Genomic DNA, 15,579 nt, shown 5'->3' with positions numbered 1-15,579 from the left:
CTCGGGGAATATGTGTGGGGACAGAAGATAATGGCTGCCTGGGAGGAAGACGGCAGCCCAGTGGGTTATGCTGTCAAGAATCCCGTTTGATGAGTGAGGGTGTTTGGGTTGCAGTCATCAGAACATTCAGTGCAAAGGGGCTTCGCTAATCCAGCCCCGCACCGGTTTCCCTGCTCTCTCCACTTTGCCTTCCAGCTGGTCAGGCCCATCTTCCTGCGACCCAGGGGCTCTGCTGGGGGCGGGGCTGATGTTTCCTACACAAGCGCTATTCCAGGGCTCGGGGCCCAAAATTCCTTCTGAACGTGGTGCCAGGCCCCACGCCCTCCCTATACCACAGCCCTGACCAGAGGGAGGGAGGGGCCCCGTGGGCTGAGCAGCGGTCTCTTGGCCAGCCGGGTGCTGGGTGTGGGGTGTCCGACCCTCCGCGAGCCAGCCCACCTTGCTGGGCCCCGCTTGCTGGCAGCTCATCCCGCCTCTGCTGGCTCCTCCCAGCTCAGGCGGGTGGGATTCTGGCTGCGGCCACTGTTGGCTCCCTGTGATGAGGAGGCCGTGACCGCCAGGCCGCCCGACTCCAGGAGCTGCAGCTCGTCGGCCCAGCCAAGCAGGGACCTCGCTCGCCTGCTCAGTGACATTGTTGTGGAATGGCAGGTGGGCGGTGTCCCGAGCAGCCGGACGAGCACACGCAGCAGGAGGCCTGTCCCTGTCCTGATGTGACCAAGCCTCCGGAGGGCCCAGCCCCTGGACGGGAGCATTAGGTGGGCTTGTTGGCCGGGCAGCTGAGCCAGCATCCATCACAGTCAGTGGCCAGTCCTCCTCACTCACCCGCCTCTGCTGCCCCCACCCAGAGTTTTGCCAGTGCTGCTACCAGAACAACCTTCTCTGGGGGGCCTGTAGGGTAGCCCCCGTGGCAGCAGCTGCCTGCGTAGGTCCAGGGAGTGGGGGAGGGCGATGGCCATCATCCAGCTCTCCTGACCCAGACAAGGTGTTTCCCGCCTCCCTGCAGACTGCGGACCAGCCTCTCAGGACAGGTCCCCTTTGGGGGACCTCCGGGTGGAAGTCTGGGTGGTGACCGGCTCACCAGCCTCTGGCTGCTGAGTGGAGCCCAAGGTCAGGGGCAGCGTACAGAGAGCACGCAGGCCGGCGAGGTGGCACAGGAGACTCACAGAGGCACGTGTGGCAGGGACAGGACGCGGCAGATGGACGGGCGCACATGCTGACGGTCTCTGCCGTCTCCACTCTCCCTGCCCCATCCCCCCTCCCGACCTGAGTCAGGGCCCTCGCCCACTGGCTGGCGGAGCTGGGGCCCAGCCCAGGCTGGTGGGACACGAGGATCTGCTGGGTCTGGTCTAGTGGGGACCCTGTCCCGTGTGTGCAGAAATCACCAGTGGCCTCTGCTCTGCCCTCCCAGAGTCCAGCCCCTGGACCTCTCCGTCTTCCGTTGACCTGTCCCTTCTGCCACCACTTGGGCTGTCGGGAGCCCCAGGTGCGCTTGATAGAAACCCAGGCTCAGAAGGGGGCAGTTTTGTCAGCGTTTGCTTCCTCCTGAGCAACCGTGGCGGGGACGGCGCCGGAGCAGGCCCGTGAGGGCGGTCGTGCGGTTCTGCAGGCTCTGCCCGGCCAGGTGGCCAGCCCTCCCGAGGCCCAGGTCCCCTAGAAAGCGAGGCCGCTCCGTGGGCGCGCTGCAGTGACCAGGTGTGTAGTACGAGGCAGGTGTCCTGAGCGGGAAGAGATTCCAGTATGTGACCTCTAGCTCTAACGTTCTCGTGGCTTCTGGGCCATTCTGGGGGGAGAATGGATGAGCCCGGTGCTGATGGCCGAAGGGGGAGTGAACGCGCAGTGTGGGGGCGGGGGAGGCCCCTGTCCTGTGCCCCCGCCCCATGTGCCGTGGTCTCTGCCCCCTCCTTGCTTCGAGGGAGCAGGTTCGCACCTGGGCTTCCCTGCCCCCAGTTTGCTGACGGCTCTGGAAAGGCTTGGGTCCTCCACACGTGGGCCCGTGTGGAGACGCGGCGGTCTGGGCTGCGTCTGGCAGACGTGAGCGAAGCCCATCAGGATTGACTCTGGTGTTCACGCCGGGGGTCCTGATGGGCTCTGTGTACTCAGCAAAGCTCATGTGGTTGAAGACTGCTCACACATCCCCTCTCCCCCAGCACTTGGGAAGGTGAGCGGTAGCATCCCCATCTGGGAGACCAGCAACTGAGGCTCCGAGCGAGCGAGACTTGGTCTCATCTCAGAACCAGTACAGGGAAGTTCTGCTCCCGGAACCCGGAGGAGAGGCTGAGCGGCTAGCTAGGCCCGGCCTCTGCTCAGGGCCGAGGGAGCTCTGTGCCTGGCCCGTGTGGCTGAGCTGCTGGTTGTGTGGGTGCCAGGGAGGGATGGGCACCCCCGCTCGTCTCCGGGAGGAGGGAGGCGTTGATGCGCTCGTGGTGTTGGTCACCCGCCCCTCTGGAGCTCCAAGCCCCATCTCGGCTCACCTCCCGAGGTTAGGAGCCTCATGTAGGCAGCCAGTGCCCAAGGTCACCAGAGCTTTCCTTGCGGGTCCTGCCCTCCTGCGTCTTGGAAACATCATGCCTCACCAGCAGAGCTCCGGACCAGCATCATGGCCGGCCTCTGAGATGCAGCACAGTGGCCCCCAGGCTCTGTCCTCCCTCTGCTGTGCTCCTGGAGCTACCTGGGAGGGTCTTTGACTGGGGGCCCCAGGCCTCTCAGCGGCTGCTGTGAGTTGTCCCTTCAGGGCTGGCCGCGTGGCGCTGGACACAGTAGTCACACAGACCCCCGTTGTAAATCAGGACAGCCCACTGAGAGGTGCAGCCTTGGCCACAGGGACTGCGGAGTGCCCAGCTTCTGATCAAGCCTCTGTCCTGGGGGACAGGAGGGGAAATGGAGGAGGGGGGCCGGGCCCGTGTGGTCCCTGGCATCTTCTTGGCCACGTTGGCCCAGGGGCAGATGGAGGCTTGCAGAGCACCTGTTGCCCCCTCAGTGAGATGTCTGTGGCTTGAGGAAGGGACCTGCCTCTGTGGCCACCAGCCCTGGGCCTCTCTCCCCGTCCCTTCCCCCCCCCTCCCCCGCCAGTGACCAGTCCTGGGCAGGTGTGTGGGCCTCCAGTCCTCTCTGAGCCTCAGTTTCTCAATCTCCGAGCCAGGAGGTGGGCCAGCTGGTCATGATGCTGGAGATCTGGGGATGGGGGTGGAGGCGGGGTGCTCATCCTGTGCTGCTCTGTGGGACCCCTGCCCCCATTCCCTGCACTTTCCACGTGCACTGGCACGCTGTCCCGTGGGCTCGCGCTCCCCGCTCTGAGGAACGAGGCCTACCATGTGCCCAAGGCTTCAGAGCCAGGGAGTGTCCCTGTGAGCCCAGTAAGTACCGGGCAAGAACCCCGCTGGCTCCCCCCTGCCCATGAGGCAGAAGGACACAAGTCCTGTGCCTGCAGGACCTACCCAAGGTCACGTGACTCCTGGGCCCTGGGAGTACCAGCCCTGGGCCTGTGCAGAGTGTGTCCGCAGGCTGGGGTAAAGCAGGCCGCAGAAGACACAGGGCCGGGGTGGGGGGGCAAGGTCACAACGGCAGGGCCCGGGAGGGCTGTGCTCCCCGTCTAGGAAGCCCGGCCCTGGCCCTGAGACCCAGCAGGCGCCCTCAAGGCCCCCGCTCTTCTCCCGGAGCTGTGCTTCCTTCAGCCGGGAGAGAGATTGATTTAGCTTTGAGGCCGGATGATTTATAAATATGCATGAGGACCAGCACTTATTTAACCGTGTTGTTTAATTCTCTCTGCGTCCCTGCCTCTTCCAGCAGGGCCTGTTGGTATGCGCGTCAGGCCCGGGTGGCAGGCGCCCTCCCTCCTGGGCTGTCGGCCGAGGGGCAGCCGGTTCCTCGCCCCGGCCGCCAGGGCCCCGGGCCGGGCAGGGGACCCTGGGGCTCGCCCTCCATGCAGGCCTGTGAGCCCCGGGCCCGGAAGGTCCTCAGGGATGGTGGCCCCTGCCCTCGCTCTTCTGCAGATGGGAGAGGGCCAGCACGGTTGGGGGCGGAGGGGCCCCAGATGCTGCCCGCCACCCCCTGCCCGCGGGACTCAGGACGCACAGGGGGCAGCCATTCCTGCGAGCTAGCACAGAGTCAGGGCGGAAGAAGAGAATCCTCCAGGCTCTGGGGGGGCGAGCGGGGCGCACACTGCGGCCCAGCCCCACCCGGCCCACGGCTGCTGTCCCAAAAACGTGTGGCAGGTGCCCCCACAACCCCGGCCACCCCGTGTCTGGCCCTGGCCTTCTGCTTTGACTGGGTGGTTCTTTGGCAGAAGCGCCCGTTCCCGCCGCGAGTGACAGGCGTGGGTCACCAGCTCGTCTAAGGAAGCCCAGGACTTTTCCCCTTGAGGTTCTTGTCGGGATCGTCGGCGCCTCAGCTGCGAATCACACAAGGCCACCCGTCTTCGTGCGTTACAGCCATTCTCCCTTCTTCTCAGAGCCGCCACCTAGCCGCGGATTTCAGCGGAGCTGCGGCTCTGGCCCGTGTGCGCGGTGCTCCCGCCTGCGCGAGCCGCTCCTGGCTGAGCTGTCCCTGCTGCGTAGGCGCCTGCGCCACGCCCCGGGGCCTGCCCTCACCTCCGAGCGGGAGGTCGGCGACGAAGCAGAGGTCACACGAGGCATGCTGCATGGGGTGACGCGCCACCCCAAGAGCGGGGTGGGAGCTCGCAGGCGGCCCTTGGCGCTGCGGGGGCCCTGGCTCCCCTCGGTGGGTCCTTACGGGGCGCTGGCTGTGGGCCAGGCCCTGGGTCCCCTTCACCGGTCTGGGGGACGGGGCGAAGCCTGGTCCTCATGGGTTCGCCGCCTGCTGGAAGCGTCTGTGAGCCCCTGCTCCCGGGGGCTGGACGTCCCGTGGCGAGCCGGCCGGGGCGCCTGTGTTCTCCTCTGCTCCCGGGCCTCCCTGCTGTCCAGCTGTGCTGCCCACACAGAAGCAGGAAGACGGTCTCCTCGCACCAGGAGGGGGCGGTGTGGCAGGCAGAGCCCCGTGGAGGCACTGCCCAGCCACGCGGTCCTGACACGGCTCAGCCCCTGCCTGCCCAGTGACCGCTCTATAGGGTGTGTGGGGAGGGGGGTAAGAATGGGGTCTGCGTGACAGTTTGGCCGGGCCACGGGCGTCTGCCCTGGGAGACCATCCACTCCGGACCCTGGGAAGACAGCATCTGGCCACCTGGTCTGTGCACTCCCCAGTTCCACACCGGGCCAGACTCCTGGGGGGCCCCGACTGCACCCGCCAGCCTCACTTCCCCCTAACGTCCTCCAGCCCTCAGCTTTCTGAGCCCGGTGTGGAAGGTTCCAGGTGGCAGGCACCTATGGACACCCAGGCCCTTGGGGCATTGACGCTTCATCTCGGGGACTAGGCCTGTGCAGCCCACCCCACCAGCCTGGCCAGCTGAGCAGCAGCTCCTAGAGTTCTGCCAGGACCCAGGCTGGCCTGGGCCCTACCTTGGGGTCTCAGGTCTGCACGTGCAAGGCAGCCCGAAGCACCCGCGTGTCGAGACCCAGCTGAGACAGGCCTGAGCAGAGCGGCCGGGCCCCTGCCGGGCGTCTCTAGGGAGGACAGCCGGCAGCACCAGAGAGCAGAGCCCTGCCCTCGGGATGGGGGCCTGGCAGTGTGCGGGGTCCGGGGGGGCTGCAGGAGCCCGGAGGGCCCGGGGTCAGGGAGCCCCAACACAGGAAGCTGGGTGTCCCTCAAGGGGGACGTGGCAGTGAATTCTGACCAGCCGTGGAGGCACGGAGCCACGAGGGTGCCCTGGAGGCTCAGATGTTGCAGCCTGGCGGCTGGATGGGTGCATCCTGAGGCCCTGGAGCCGGGCAGCGCTGCTGGTGGGGCCAGGCGGCCTGTGGTCGCTGCAGTCCGCGTCTGGGCCCAGCTCTCAGGTCCTGCACAGGACAGCGGAGGGGTGCCCGGCCAGACAGGTGTGTGCCCCCAGCTCCTCCAGCTGGCCCTGGGGTGACGCGGGAGTCGGGGGGCCTGCAGCAGCCAGCACGCGTTCCCTCACCCAGCCCGGAGCTGCTCTCCCATCTGGGCGCCCACCGCTTGCCTTTCTTCTTTTTAAAAAAAATAACAGCTTTATGGGGACAGGATTCATGTACCACATACATCACACATTCAGAGTGAGAGCAATTTAGTGGTTTTGGTCTCGCAGATGGCATATGACTCTCATCGCCTCAGAAAGCCATCCCGTGCCTCCACTGTCTCCTGCCCCGTGGCAGCCCCCGGCCCACTCGCCACCGGCGTGGGGGCTCCTGTTCTGGATGTCGCGTTTGCATGGAATCCTGTCATGGGTCCTCTGGGGGGGGGGGCTCCTCTCACCAAGCATCGTGTGTCTAAGGACTGCGTGTGTCGCGGGCGTCAGAGCTGAGTAATGATCCGCTGCGCCGATACGGTTCTTCCCGCCTTTGTTCTGCACGAATAACGACACTGCGAACACCTCCTCGTGGACGTGGAGTTTATTTCTCTTGGGCAGACCCGGGTGTGCAGGCTTGCTCGGCCGTACGGTGACTCCACGTTTAACTGCTCGAGGAGCTGTTACCTCGGTGGCTGCGCCATTTTGCGTCCACAGCCACGGTCTGGGGGGGCTCTGCCTCCTCCCTGCCCTCACCAATGCTCGTTACCTCGTGGGGACTTTGGTTTCCCTTCCCTCATGAGCGATGACCTCAGTTTTGGGCATCTTGTCACGTACTTACCCATTTCTGTGTCTGCTCCTTGCAGAAGCGTGTTGTCAGACCACCCGTCTTATAACCTGTTACCTGGTCTTGTCGCCACTGAGTCAGCGTCGTGGGTACGAGTCACGTACTCACGTGTGACTCACAAATATTTTCTTCCGTCCTGTACGTTGTCTTTTCCTTTTCTTGGTGTTCTTGAAGCACAAAGTTTTTCACTATGACGACGTCCAGTTTTCCTTTCACTTTTCCTCGTTTCTAGCATCCTGTCCAGGAATGCATGGCCGAATCCAGCGTCACGAAGGCTTACACTCGTGTTTTCTTCTGGGTTGTAGTTTTAGGTCTTACGCTTAGGTGTTTGGGTGTTTGGTTTTGAGTTTGGTTTTACATATGGTGTGAGGTAGGGGTCCAGCCTCACGCGTTTGCCTGTGGACGTCCCGTGGTCCCAGCATGTGTATTAAAGCACTGTTCTTCCCTGTTGAGTGGTGTTGGCACCCTTGTAGAGAATCTGGGCGCTCGATTCTCTTCTGGAGAGTTCACGGTCTGTCCCAGTGCCCAGTGCCACTGGCACCTTGTGGTGGAGGTGGGGGTCTTCATGCTGTCCCCCCTTCAGGGGGCCGGGTTATTCGGGATCCTCCCGAGCCCCTTGCAGCGCCACGTGCCTTGGGGAAGCAGCTGGGAACCGGGTGATGCAGGATGAGGGGCACGTGCCCACCAGCTGGGTGCGGTCATTGTCACACACACGTGGTCCTCCAGGCCGCGGGTGCTTATTTCCGTCTTTGTCCCTGCCAGCGCGGTCTGCTCACTATTGTCTTCAGCGTGTTCTGGCTCGGCTCCGTGGGCTGGGACACTCCTCCGTCCCTGGCACCGGCGTCTGGACCGGGCTCGATGCAGCCCGCCACGCAGCCCGTACACGTCCCTGTGGGAAGACCGTCCTCCTCCTCCTCCCCCACTTTCCTCCTCAGATTCTTTCCAGCCAAGGTCAGCAAACCCAAGCCCACGGGCCAGGTCCGGCCGGCTGCACGTTTTGGCAAACAGAGCTCTCTGAAACCTGGCGGTGCCCGTCTGTCTACCGCCTCTGAGACCGCCCCACGGGGCAGTGGTAACAGAGGCCGTGCGGCCCACAGACCTGAACCCTTGCTTCCTGCCCACTCGCGGGAAGGATTGCCGGCCCACATGATAGCCGTCTCCGGCAGACAGGAGAGCAGCCCACCAGGCTCATTCCCCTGGACCAGTGCGCCCGAGGGAAGGAGCCTCACCTGCCCCAGCCTTCGCGGCCCCAAGCCTCTGTCCCCTGACCCGCTCTCGACCTGTTTCCCCTCAAAGGAGGGTTTTGTGAAGGACAGAGTAGGACGTGCACCGTGACCCAGGGCTTCTGTGCGGGGCCCTCAGCCCCTGCGGCAGCGGGAGGGCCTGGGCTGCCCGCCCAGCAGGGACACCTGCCCTCCACCCCAGCTGCCTGTGAGTCCTCCCACTTTCCCGCCACAGTCAGGACAGGGCAGGGGTCAGCGGTCACTCCTGGCACTGTGGTGGCCCAGGTCGGAGTGTACCCCCTCAGCCCTGCTCTTTGCAGCATCCCAAAGGCCTGGCCCCAGAGCCTCCCAGGAGGCTGCCGCCCACCCGGTGGGGACCAGGATGCCCTGGGTGCTCCGTCTTGCTGCTTTCGTAGCCTCCCCTGGAGACAGCATCCGTTCCCTGTTGCTTTGTTATAAACACCCCAGCTTAACACAGGAGCCGCCTTGTTCTCGCTGATTCTGTGCTGGTCTCCCCTGGGCACTATTTCCAGCTTCCAGCAGGTGGACCTGCAGGGAGGCTGGAAGAGCCAGGGCCTCTCATGCGGCCTTCATCCCGGGGAGGCTCCATCGGTGTGGGTGTGCAGCCTGTGGTGTGTCTGAAGAGGGCAAGCCTCAGCGCACACACTCAGACCTCGATGCACCACGTCAACCTAGAGGCCGAGGGGGACTCCCCGGGGAGGATTCGGGGGGTCGTGGGCACTGAGACCCGACCCGGAACTGTCCTGCTGCAGCTGCTTGTCTGGAGCAGGGGCTCAGGCCTGCAGTGGGTCTTCATGCTCGGGAACGTCTCCCAAGGAGGAGTCTGCCCCCGACTGCGGGAGAGGGAGTGGGTTATGCCCGTGGGCACGTTTCTATCCCAGAAATGGGGCACCAACGGACGCTAATTCTCAGGCAGAAGCAGAGCAGAGTCAGGGTAGCACCAGCGGACTGTGGCTTTAGGCTCGCTTGTCAGTTTGCGCATGAAGAAGAGGGAAGCCAGCTGGGCTAGGATGCCCAAGACTGATCCGCCGCGGCTGCGCCCACAGGGCACGTGACGTCCTCACGGCCTGATTCTGCGGGGCTGGCCTGGTCGGGGAGCTCGCTCTCCTAAGCCCCAGCGCTGGCGTGCTTGCGCCGCCTGGACAGCGGATGGCTGTGCTTGGCCATCCCCAACCCCCTCTGCAGGCCAGTCGTGGTGCCAGGGCGAGCCTGGCGGGTGGACCGCAGCCCCCACCCCTGCCCCAGGCCCGCTTAGCAAGGTTTCCCAGCGCCCGTGGCCGTCCTCTTCAGCAGAGTCAGGGACGCGGCCCCACCTGCCCCACCTGCCCCACCGGGTCCTTACGGCTCCACACAGGACGGGAGGAATGGGCAGAGGCCAGTCCCACACTCGGGGAGTCCGGCTGTGGCCCCCAGGTCAGCTGACGTGCCGGGGAGACCCTCCCTCTTCTTCACCCACTGCCCACGCGTTGAGGAAATGGTTCACGGCGGTACAGAACTTTACAGTCTATGAGGGTCTTCAATATATGTCACTCTGTCGGTCCCCGGCGTTGTTCGGGGTGGGTCATCCACGTTTTCCAGGTGAGGGAGCTCGAGGCCGTGCTGAGTGGTGTGGCCAGCAGGAAAGCTCACCCTGGCTCTGGCCACAGGTACCCGTGGGTGCCCTCTCCGTGATACAGGTGCCCCCCCTGCCCCCCGGAGGTGGGCGCTAGGCCACGGGGCTAGGGGCTGTGTTCGCTGGGCTCTGCAGCCAGCCTATCTGGGCTCCCCAGGTCAGAGGTCATCCCAGCCAGGGCACAGTGGCCACTGACCACTGTCTGGGGTGGGTGGGGGTCCTGCTCTCTGTGACCAGAGTTGTGAGGAGGGGGAGCTTTCGTAGCTCACCCCCAAACTGGGGAGACAACTCTTGGCTGTGGCCAAATTAGCTTGGGTGCCAACCCCGCAGAGTCATCCTCGCCGTGAATGCCCGGGGCCAAGGCCTCCCCATGCCTGGCCTGCTCATGTCGACCCCTGTAGAAAGTGGGTCATTTGTCCCAACTCATCAGACCCTCAGCAGCCAGTACGAATTTTCTCCTTGGGCTCCTCCCTCTGTCCGCTCCCATCTGGCTAAGCCCTGCTGGGATCCTAAAATCCCCTAGCACGTGTTTTCTATACCTGCAGTTCACCCTCGAGGGGAGGACCGCCCCCAGATCGACATGGTCCTGGGTGGGAGCGGTGGTGCTCCTTCTCCCACCACACTGAGCGGATGTGTCTGCAGCCAGCCTGCTTCCCCGGCGGGTGGGATGATCTGAATAAAGGCTCCATCCCTCCCCCACCCCATCCATTTTCTTTGGAAGAGAGAGGAGAGACGTGTGGGCGGGAGTCACGGAGGCAGTGGGAAATGGGATTGTTGGAGAGGAGAGGGCAGATCACGGCGTATCGAGCGGGAAGGAACTGGCCCAGGGTGCCTGGCTGACGGAGACTGACGGGGTTGCGGGCCAGTGGCCTCCCGCCCGTCTGCTCAGGAGACACCAGCCTCCCAGAGCACCAGGCTCGGGGCCTTCGCTCTCTGCTCCGGCAGACGCTGAGGCCTTTGAGACGGCCCTCTCCTTCCCTTGCCCTGCAGTGGCCCCTGTCCTTGTCCCGGAGGCCAGGGAGTGACGGCCAGAGGCGTAGCCCTTGCTGTGACCCCACAGACGTCCCTCCTGACCGGGGAGGCAGCAGCCTCTTCCACGTGGGGCATCTCCTGGTGCCTGAGCCCCTGGGAGCCACCTTCTGCGTGGAGGGCAGGGGGTGTCGCAGAGGGGAGCTCCCGCACCCGGTTCCTGCCCCACCTCCACTGGCTTGGGGCACGGGGCAGGTCGTTTAGACCATAAACTGGGGCTGCGCCCAGCAGATCCAAGAGCATGAGGGAGAAGGGTGAGACCCCCCCAGATTGGCGCAGGGTCATCAGGGTCTCAGAGCAGATCCCTGGACGGTGGAGGCCGGCAGCGCTAGGCCAGTGGTCTCCAGTGCCCCTTCCCCTTGGGGTTCTCTGACCTTGATACATGTGTCCGTCTGTGTACGCGTGTGCACCGTGAGTGTGTCTGTGTGCATGTGTGTGCACCTGTCTGCTCACACGTGTGTATCTGTTCGTGTGTGTGCGTGTGGACCTGCCCTCACTCCGGAGTATGAGTGAACTCTGGGACCGTTGAGCGTTCAGTTCCCCGCGAGCGTCTGGACGGTCCTTGTGTCCGGGCGCCCCTTTCCGTCACGGCCACGGGGCAGGACAGCAGAAGTGAGTTTCCGTGGACTGACCGCGCCGGTGACCGGCGTCCACAGCAGCACGCGGAGCATCACAAACACCCCGGAGCCCCCCGTGCCGGCCCCTCCTGCCCTCCACGGCACAGAGCGGTGTGGCCTGCCGCCGTGGGATGTGCCGGGGGGACTGACGGCGTGGGCTCCGCTGCGTCTGACGTGTGCCGTCCGGTGCTGTGTGCGCGCCCGTTCTCGCGGACGGACGGCCTTGCACGTGGGGACCACACACTGTGTGCGATGGGCCTGGTGCCGTCTCTGAGGCCCCGAGTTGCCAGCCCTAGGATGTCGCCCTGCTCTCCTCGAGCAGGCACAGCACCAAGTGGCGTTTTCAGGGCGCCGTGTCCTTCCCGTCCTCACCAGCACGAGCCCTGGCTGCTCAGCACCCGTGGTGCTCGGTGTTCTGAATCTGTTCGGTGCCGGCCGGGCGTTGGGGCGGAGCACGGGGTATCTTGCCGCCGTGGTAACTGGCATCCCTCTGACGATGAATTTGCGCTCCATTCTGTGCTTTGTCGGCCCTTTGGACACTTTTGTGAAGTGTTCACATTTTTCGCCCATCTTAAAACTTGAATTGTCTGCTTTTGCCTTGCCCGTTTGTGTGAGTTCTCTGGGGATCCTGGGCGTGAGTCCTGGGTCAGGTTTCTGTATTTCCAGTGACCACCTCTGCCCGTCTCACGCTCTGAGTCCAGGGTGCTTGTGTTCACGTGTGGCCAGTGCCTCGGAACCTGTTTCAGAAAAACCTCCGTCTGCTCCAAGATCACCATGTTCTCTTGTGTTTTCTTCTAACCGTGTTTTGTTTTACCTTCTGTTTGTAAATTTGACCTCCCTCAGGAGTTGGGGTTTGTGTGTGCTGTGTGGTCAGGGTGATTGGGGCATCCCGTGGCCCCCACACCATTTACGGGGGAGACGACCCTTCCCCCCGGTCTCCGTCTGTCCATGCGTCGGTGGCTCTCGGTCGTCACCACTGAGACTCAGGCGTCATGGCATTTGCCACATGGTCCCACAGGCTGCATGGCTCGTCCGGGCCCTGGGTCGGGTCTGAGATTTCAGGTCGTTCCCCACATGCTTACTGAGTGCCGCACGGAGGCCGGGCCTCATTCGCTGTCCATCTCCGCATCGCTGACCTTGTTTCCCCGGGGTGGACGGGCCTCTTCCAGGCCGGGAGGGAAGAGGTGGGACACATGGCAGACAGTGAGGCCTTCGTCCTCCCAGCCGCAGCCTCAGGGAGGAGGAGGCTTCTTTCCCAGCCTTTGAAAGTGGCCGCGCCTGGTCCCAGGGCCACCCTTGCGCTGGTTTCGGGGGTCAGGCAAGAGGGGGTTCCGCGTTGGCCAGAGTGGGCCGGTGTCCGCTCACCGGGGTGGGGGCTGCCCCTTCAGGGAGCAGTGGAGGGGGCCTTCGAGGTGGGCCTGCTGGCTGAGCGAGGGTTCTCCTGGGGGGTGACCAGGGGCCCCAGCAGAGGCAGGTGGACGAAGCAGCAGAGAAGCTTGACACAGTGACTTGAACACCTGTGTCCACACAGAACCGGCACGTGACTGCTCGTAGCAGCTTTCTCCATAAATGGCCAAACTGGAAGCGACCAAGATGCCCCTTGGGAGTGAGCGGACCCGCAAACTGGTGTGTCCGCACAAGGCAACGTGACTCAGGTTTCTAAAAAGAAATGAGTCAGCAAGCCAGCGGGGGGGTGGAGCCTTCCGTGCACAGCGCTAAGTGAGAGCCGCCCGTTTGACGAGGCTCCGGCTGGCCGTGTTCTGGAAAAGCCAGAACGATGGAGGCCGTGAGTGTGGGGCCAGGACACGTGATGTGCATTTGTCAGCACCCACTGAATCTGACCACACAGTGAACATCGACGTGTGTGTCGCTGTGACGTCATCCGTGAGGCCCGCGGGTGAGCGACCTTCCGGTGCTCAGAGCAGTGCCCGAAGCAGGACCGGGGCCGACCTCGGTGCCTGGGCCGCCGGGAGGCTGAACCCAGAGGCACGAGGGCCTGCGCTCAGCGTGACGCTCCTCACGCGCAGCACGCAGGTGTTGGACCCAATAACCGCGTGGGGGTGGGCGGCTAGGGCGGCAGGGGAGGGGCCGAGCTGGGCCACGTTGTGGCAGGGTGTGGAGGTGGACGTCCGCGTGAACCTGTCCTCGGTGTAAAATAGACACAAGTGGCTGGGCTCGCAAGTGTTTGTAGACTCGCAGCAGAGCGAGGCCCGCGTCCACACTGGTAAGCCATTGACGGCCCTTGTGCTGCTCATAACGGACAGGGGGCACGGCCACGCGGGGACTCTGAGCTCTCGTCTCAATCTTTCTCCAAGTTTTGTATTGTTTTTCTACATCTGTGGACCCTGAGACACCAGGGTGTGTGGGAGCAGGGCCCCCAGGCGTGAGAATATTTGCCAGTAGAGCGTTTTGAGGGTGTAGAGCTTTTGAGATGCCCCTCCTGTTTGCTTTTACAACTGTTGTGCGGGAAGGTGGCCCGAGCACCTGCAACGTTCCGAAGGGCTGTCTCGCGGGCTTTTCCGTGTTTTCTCCCCCAGCTACTGCTTACCGCTCCTTGAGGCGGGCAGTGGCACCATCTTGGGCTTACTTATCAGGGCGTAGAGGCCTGGGGAGGGAGTGGCCGTCCCTGTCCTCACACTCCGGTGTTGAGGCCCCACGTCGATCACCAGAGCCTCGCTGCGTGGGTCCAGGCTGTGCTGACCTGCCCTGTGGTCCTGCAGGGCAGCTACGACCAGAGCAGAACCAAAGTGCTGCACATGAGCATGAACCCGGCCAGCGTGGCCAAGCAGCGGCTCCGTGAGGACCAGGTCCGGCTGCAGGAGGAGTGCGAGCAGCTACGGGAGCTCGTGCGCGCCCTGGAGCGAGGCGGCCCCGTCCCTGCCGGCCTGGAGGCCGCCGCCAGTCTGCCTTCGTCCACGGAGCTGACAGGTAGGTCCGCACCCCCCGTCCGTGGGCCGTCCTGTGGGCAGGGGGCGGCAGGAGGGCCTGGGACCGAGCACCTCGCAGCTGCAGGTCACGGCAGGATGGCACAAGGCAGCGGTGGGGAAACGCTTTCCAGCCCTTTTTCAGTGTACACGTGTCCCATCAATCATGAGTAGGTCCGACACTCGTGGAAACGGGTATCATCTTTCACGGGGCTAAGGACCTTGCGCAGAGCCCAGCGCCCGCGCAGGTGAGCTTGGACTCGGGGAGCTGCCTTCCTAACGCGGCCGCACCCGCCCTCTGCAGCCCCGCAAATCCGGGCGACAGCCCCCGAGCCCGCGGCTCGTCCCTGCCTGGGCGGGAAGGTGACCCTCCTGTTCCCACGGAGTCCTGTGCTGGACCCGCCCTGCGAGTGCAGAGACCGGTGGCCCACCAGCAAAGATGGGCGTGTGTGGGCGCCCCGCTTGCCTGGGGTCACCGCCCGCGGTGAGGGCCGTGTGCGGAAGCCAGCCTCTCAGCGGTGGAGCGTGGCCAGGAGGGGGCTCCCGCCCAGCCCTTCCTGCCACAGCTCTGGCCGGGTCGCTGGGCCGTCAGTGTCACTGAAGGGGCCCTCCCACAACCTCCTCAGGTGGCTCATCTCATCCCCGTGGAGGCGGCAGGGCGCTAGTCACCCCTCGTCTCCCTCACTGTGCCCAGCCCTGCCTAGGACGTGTTCTCCACGTGTCTTCTTGGTCGGGGGTCTTGGAAACAGCCCCCCGTCTGTCCCGTTTGCCTTTGCCGTCAGCCTGCCCTGGGGTGAGCCGGCGGGCACTCCGTGGGAGGTCTGGGGGTTTTGTTTTCTCAGTGTCGAGGAAGATGTAAACCCACAGAGATGTTGTTGTTTGCTACAACAAACTTGGAATCGGGGAAGTTGGTGGGCGGGGGGTTGAAGGGTGAGCAACGGTGGAGCCAGGAGCCTGTTGGAGCTGTGCCCCGGAGCCCCCACGGCCGGAGGTGGTGGCGGGGGGCCCCGGGGGCAGAGGATCAAGGGCGCTTGCCGGCGGGTGTAATTACAAGCCGTCGGCCCCCAGGTCCTCCACCCAGCACCAGTGATTGGTAGTGGCCTCTCCCCCAGCAAAAATGAAAAGAGGAAACAGAAAACCAAGGTGGTTCTCTTAGAGCCTGCGTCCCAGAGAGCAGGTCCCACACGGGCAGGGCCCTCCCAGGAACTTGTTAGGGACCCAGGATGTCGGGCTCTCTGTCAGGCCTGCTGGGTCAGACATGCCTGTGGCCCATGGAGGGTCCGCGGACGGGAACACCGACGCGAGCACAGAGGCGGTGCGCGTGGGTGCCTCGACCCCCGCCCCAGCCCCCTCCCCCCCCGCCCACCACAACACCCTCCGGACGGGCTCCTGGTGCGGGACCTGACATTAGAGGCCCTGGCAGACCAGGCCTGTCCCCGGCAGGACCCGCAG

At 64.5% G+C, this 15,579-nt stretch overlaps 1 protein-coding gene across 14 annotated transcripts in view; it reads left to right on the top strand.

Annotated features, from left to right (window-relative positions):
* MAD1L1 (mitotic arrest deficient 1 like 1) overlaps positions 1-15,579 on the top strand; it is a 317,188-nt gene that overhangs the window by 236,380 nt on the left and 65,229 nt on the right. For all 14 annotated transcript variants that reach the window (XM_081819242.1, XM_081819246.1, XM_081819248.1 and 11 more), the window contains one exon: positions 13,924-14,131. In XM_081819242.1, coding sequence (XP_081675368.1) covers positions 13,924-14,131 — 208 coding nt within the window. The remainder of the gene's footprint in view (positions 1-13,923; positions 14,132-15,579) is intronic.

This window comes from Leptonychotes weddellii, chromosome 5 (genome assembly GCF_054177405.1).
Source record: "Leptonychotes weddellii isolate Sample4059 chromosome 5, ASM5417740v2, whole genome shotgun sequence".
Classification (NCBI taxonomy): domain Eukaryota; kingdom Metazoa; phylum Chordata; class Mammalia; order Carnivora; family Phocidae; genus Leptonychotes; species Leptonychotes weddellii.
The sequence above is the reverse complement of the archived record's forward strand: the minus strand, read 5'-3'. Positions and strand labels throughout refer to the sequence as shown.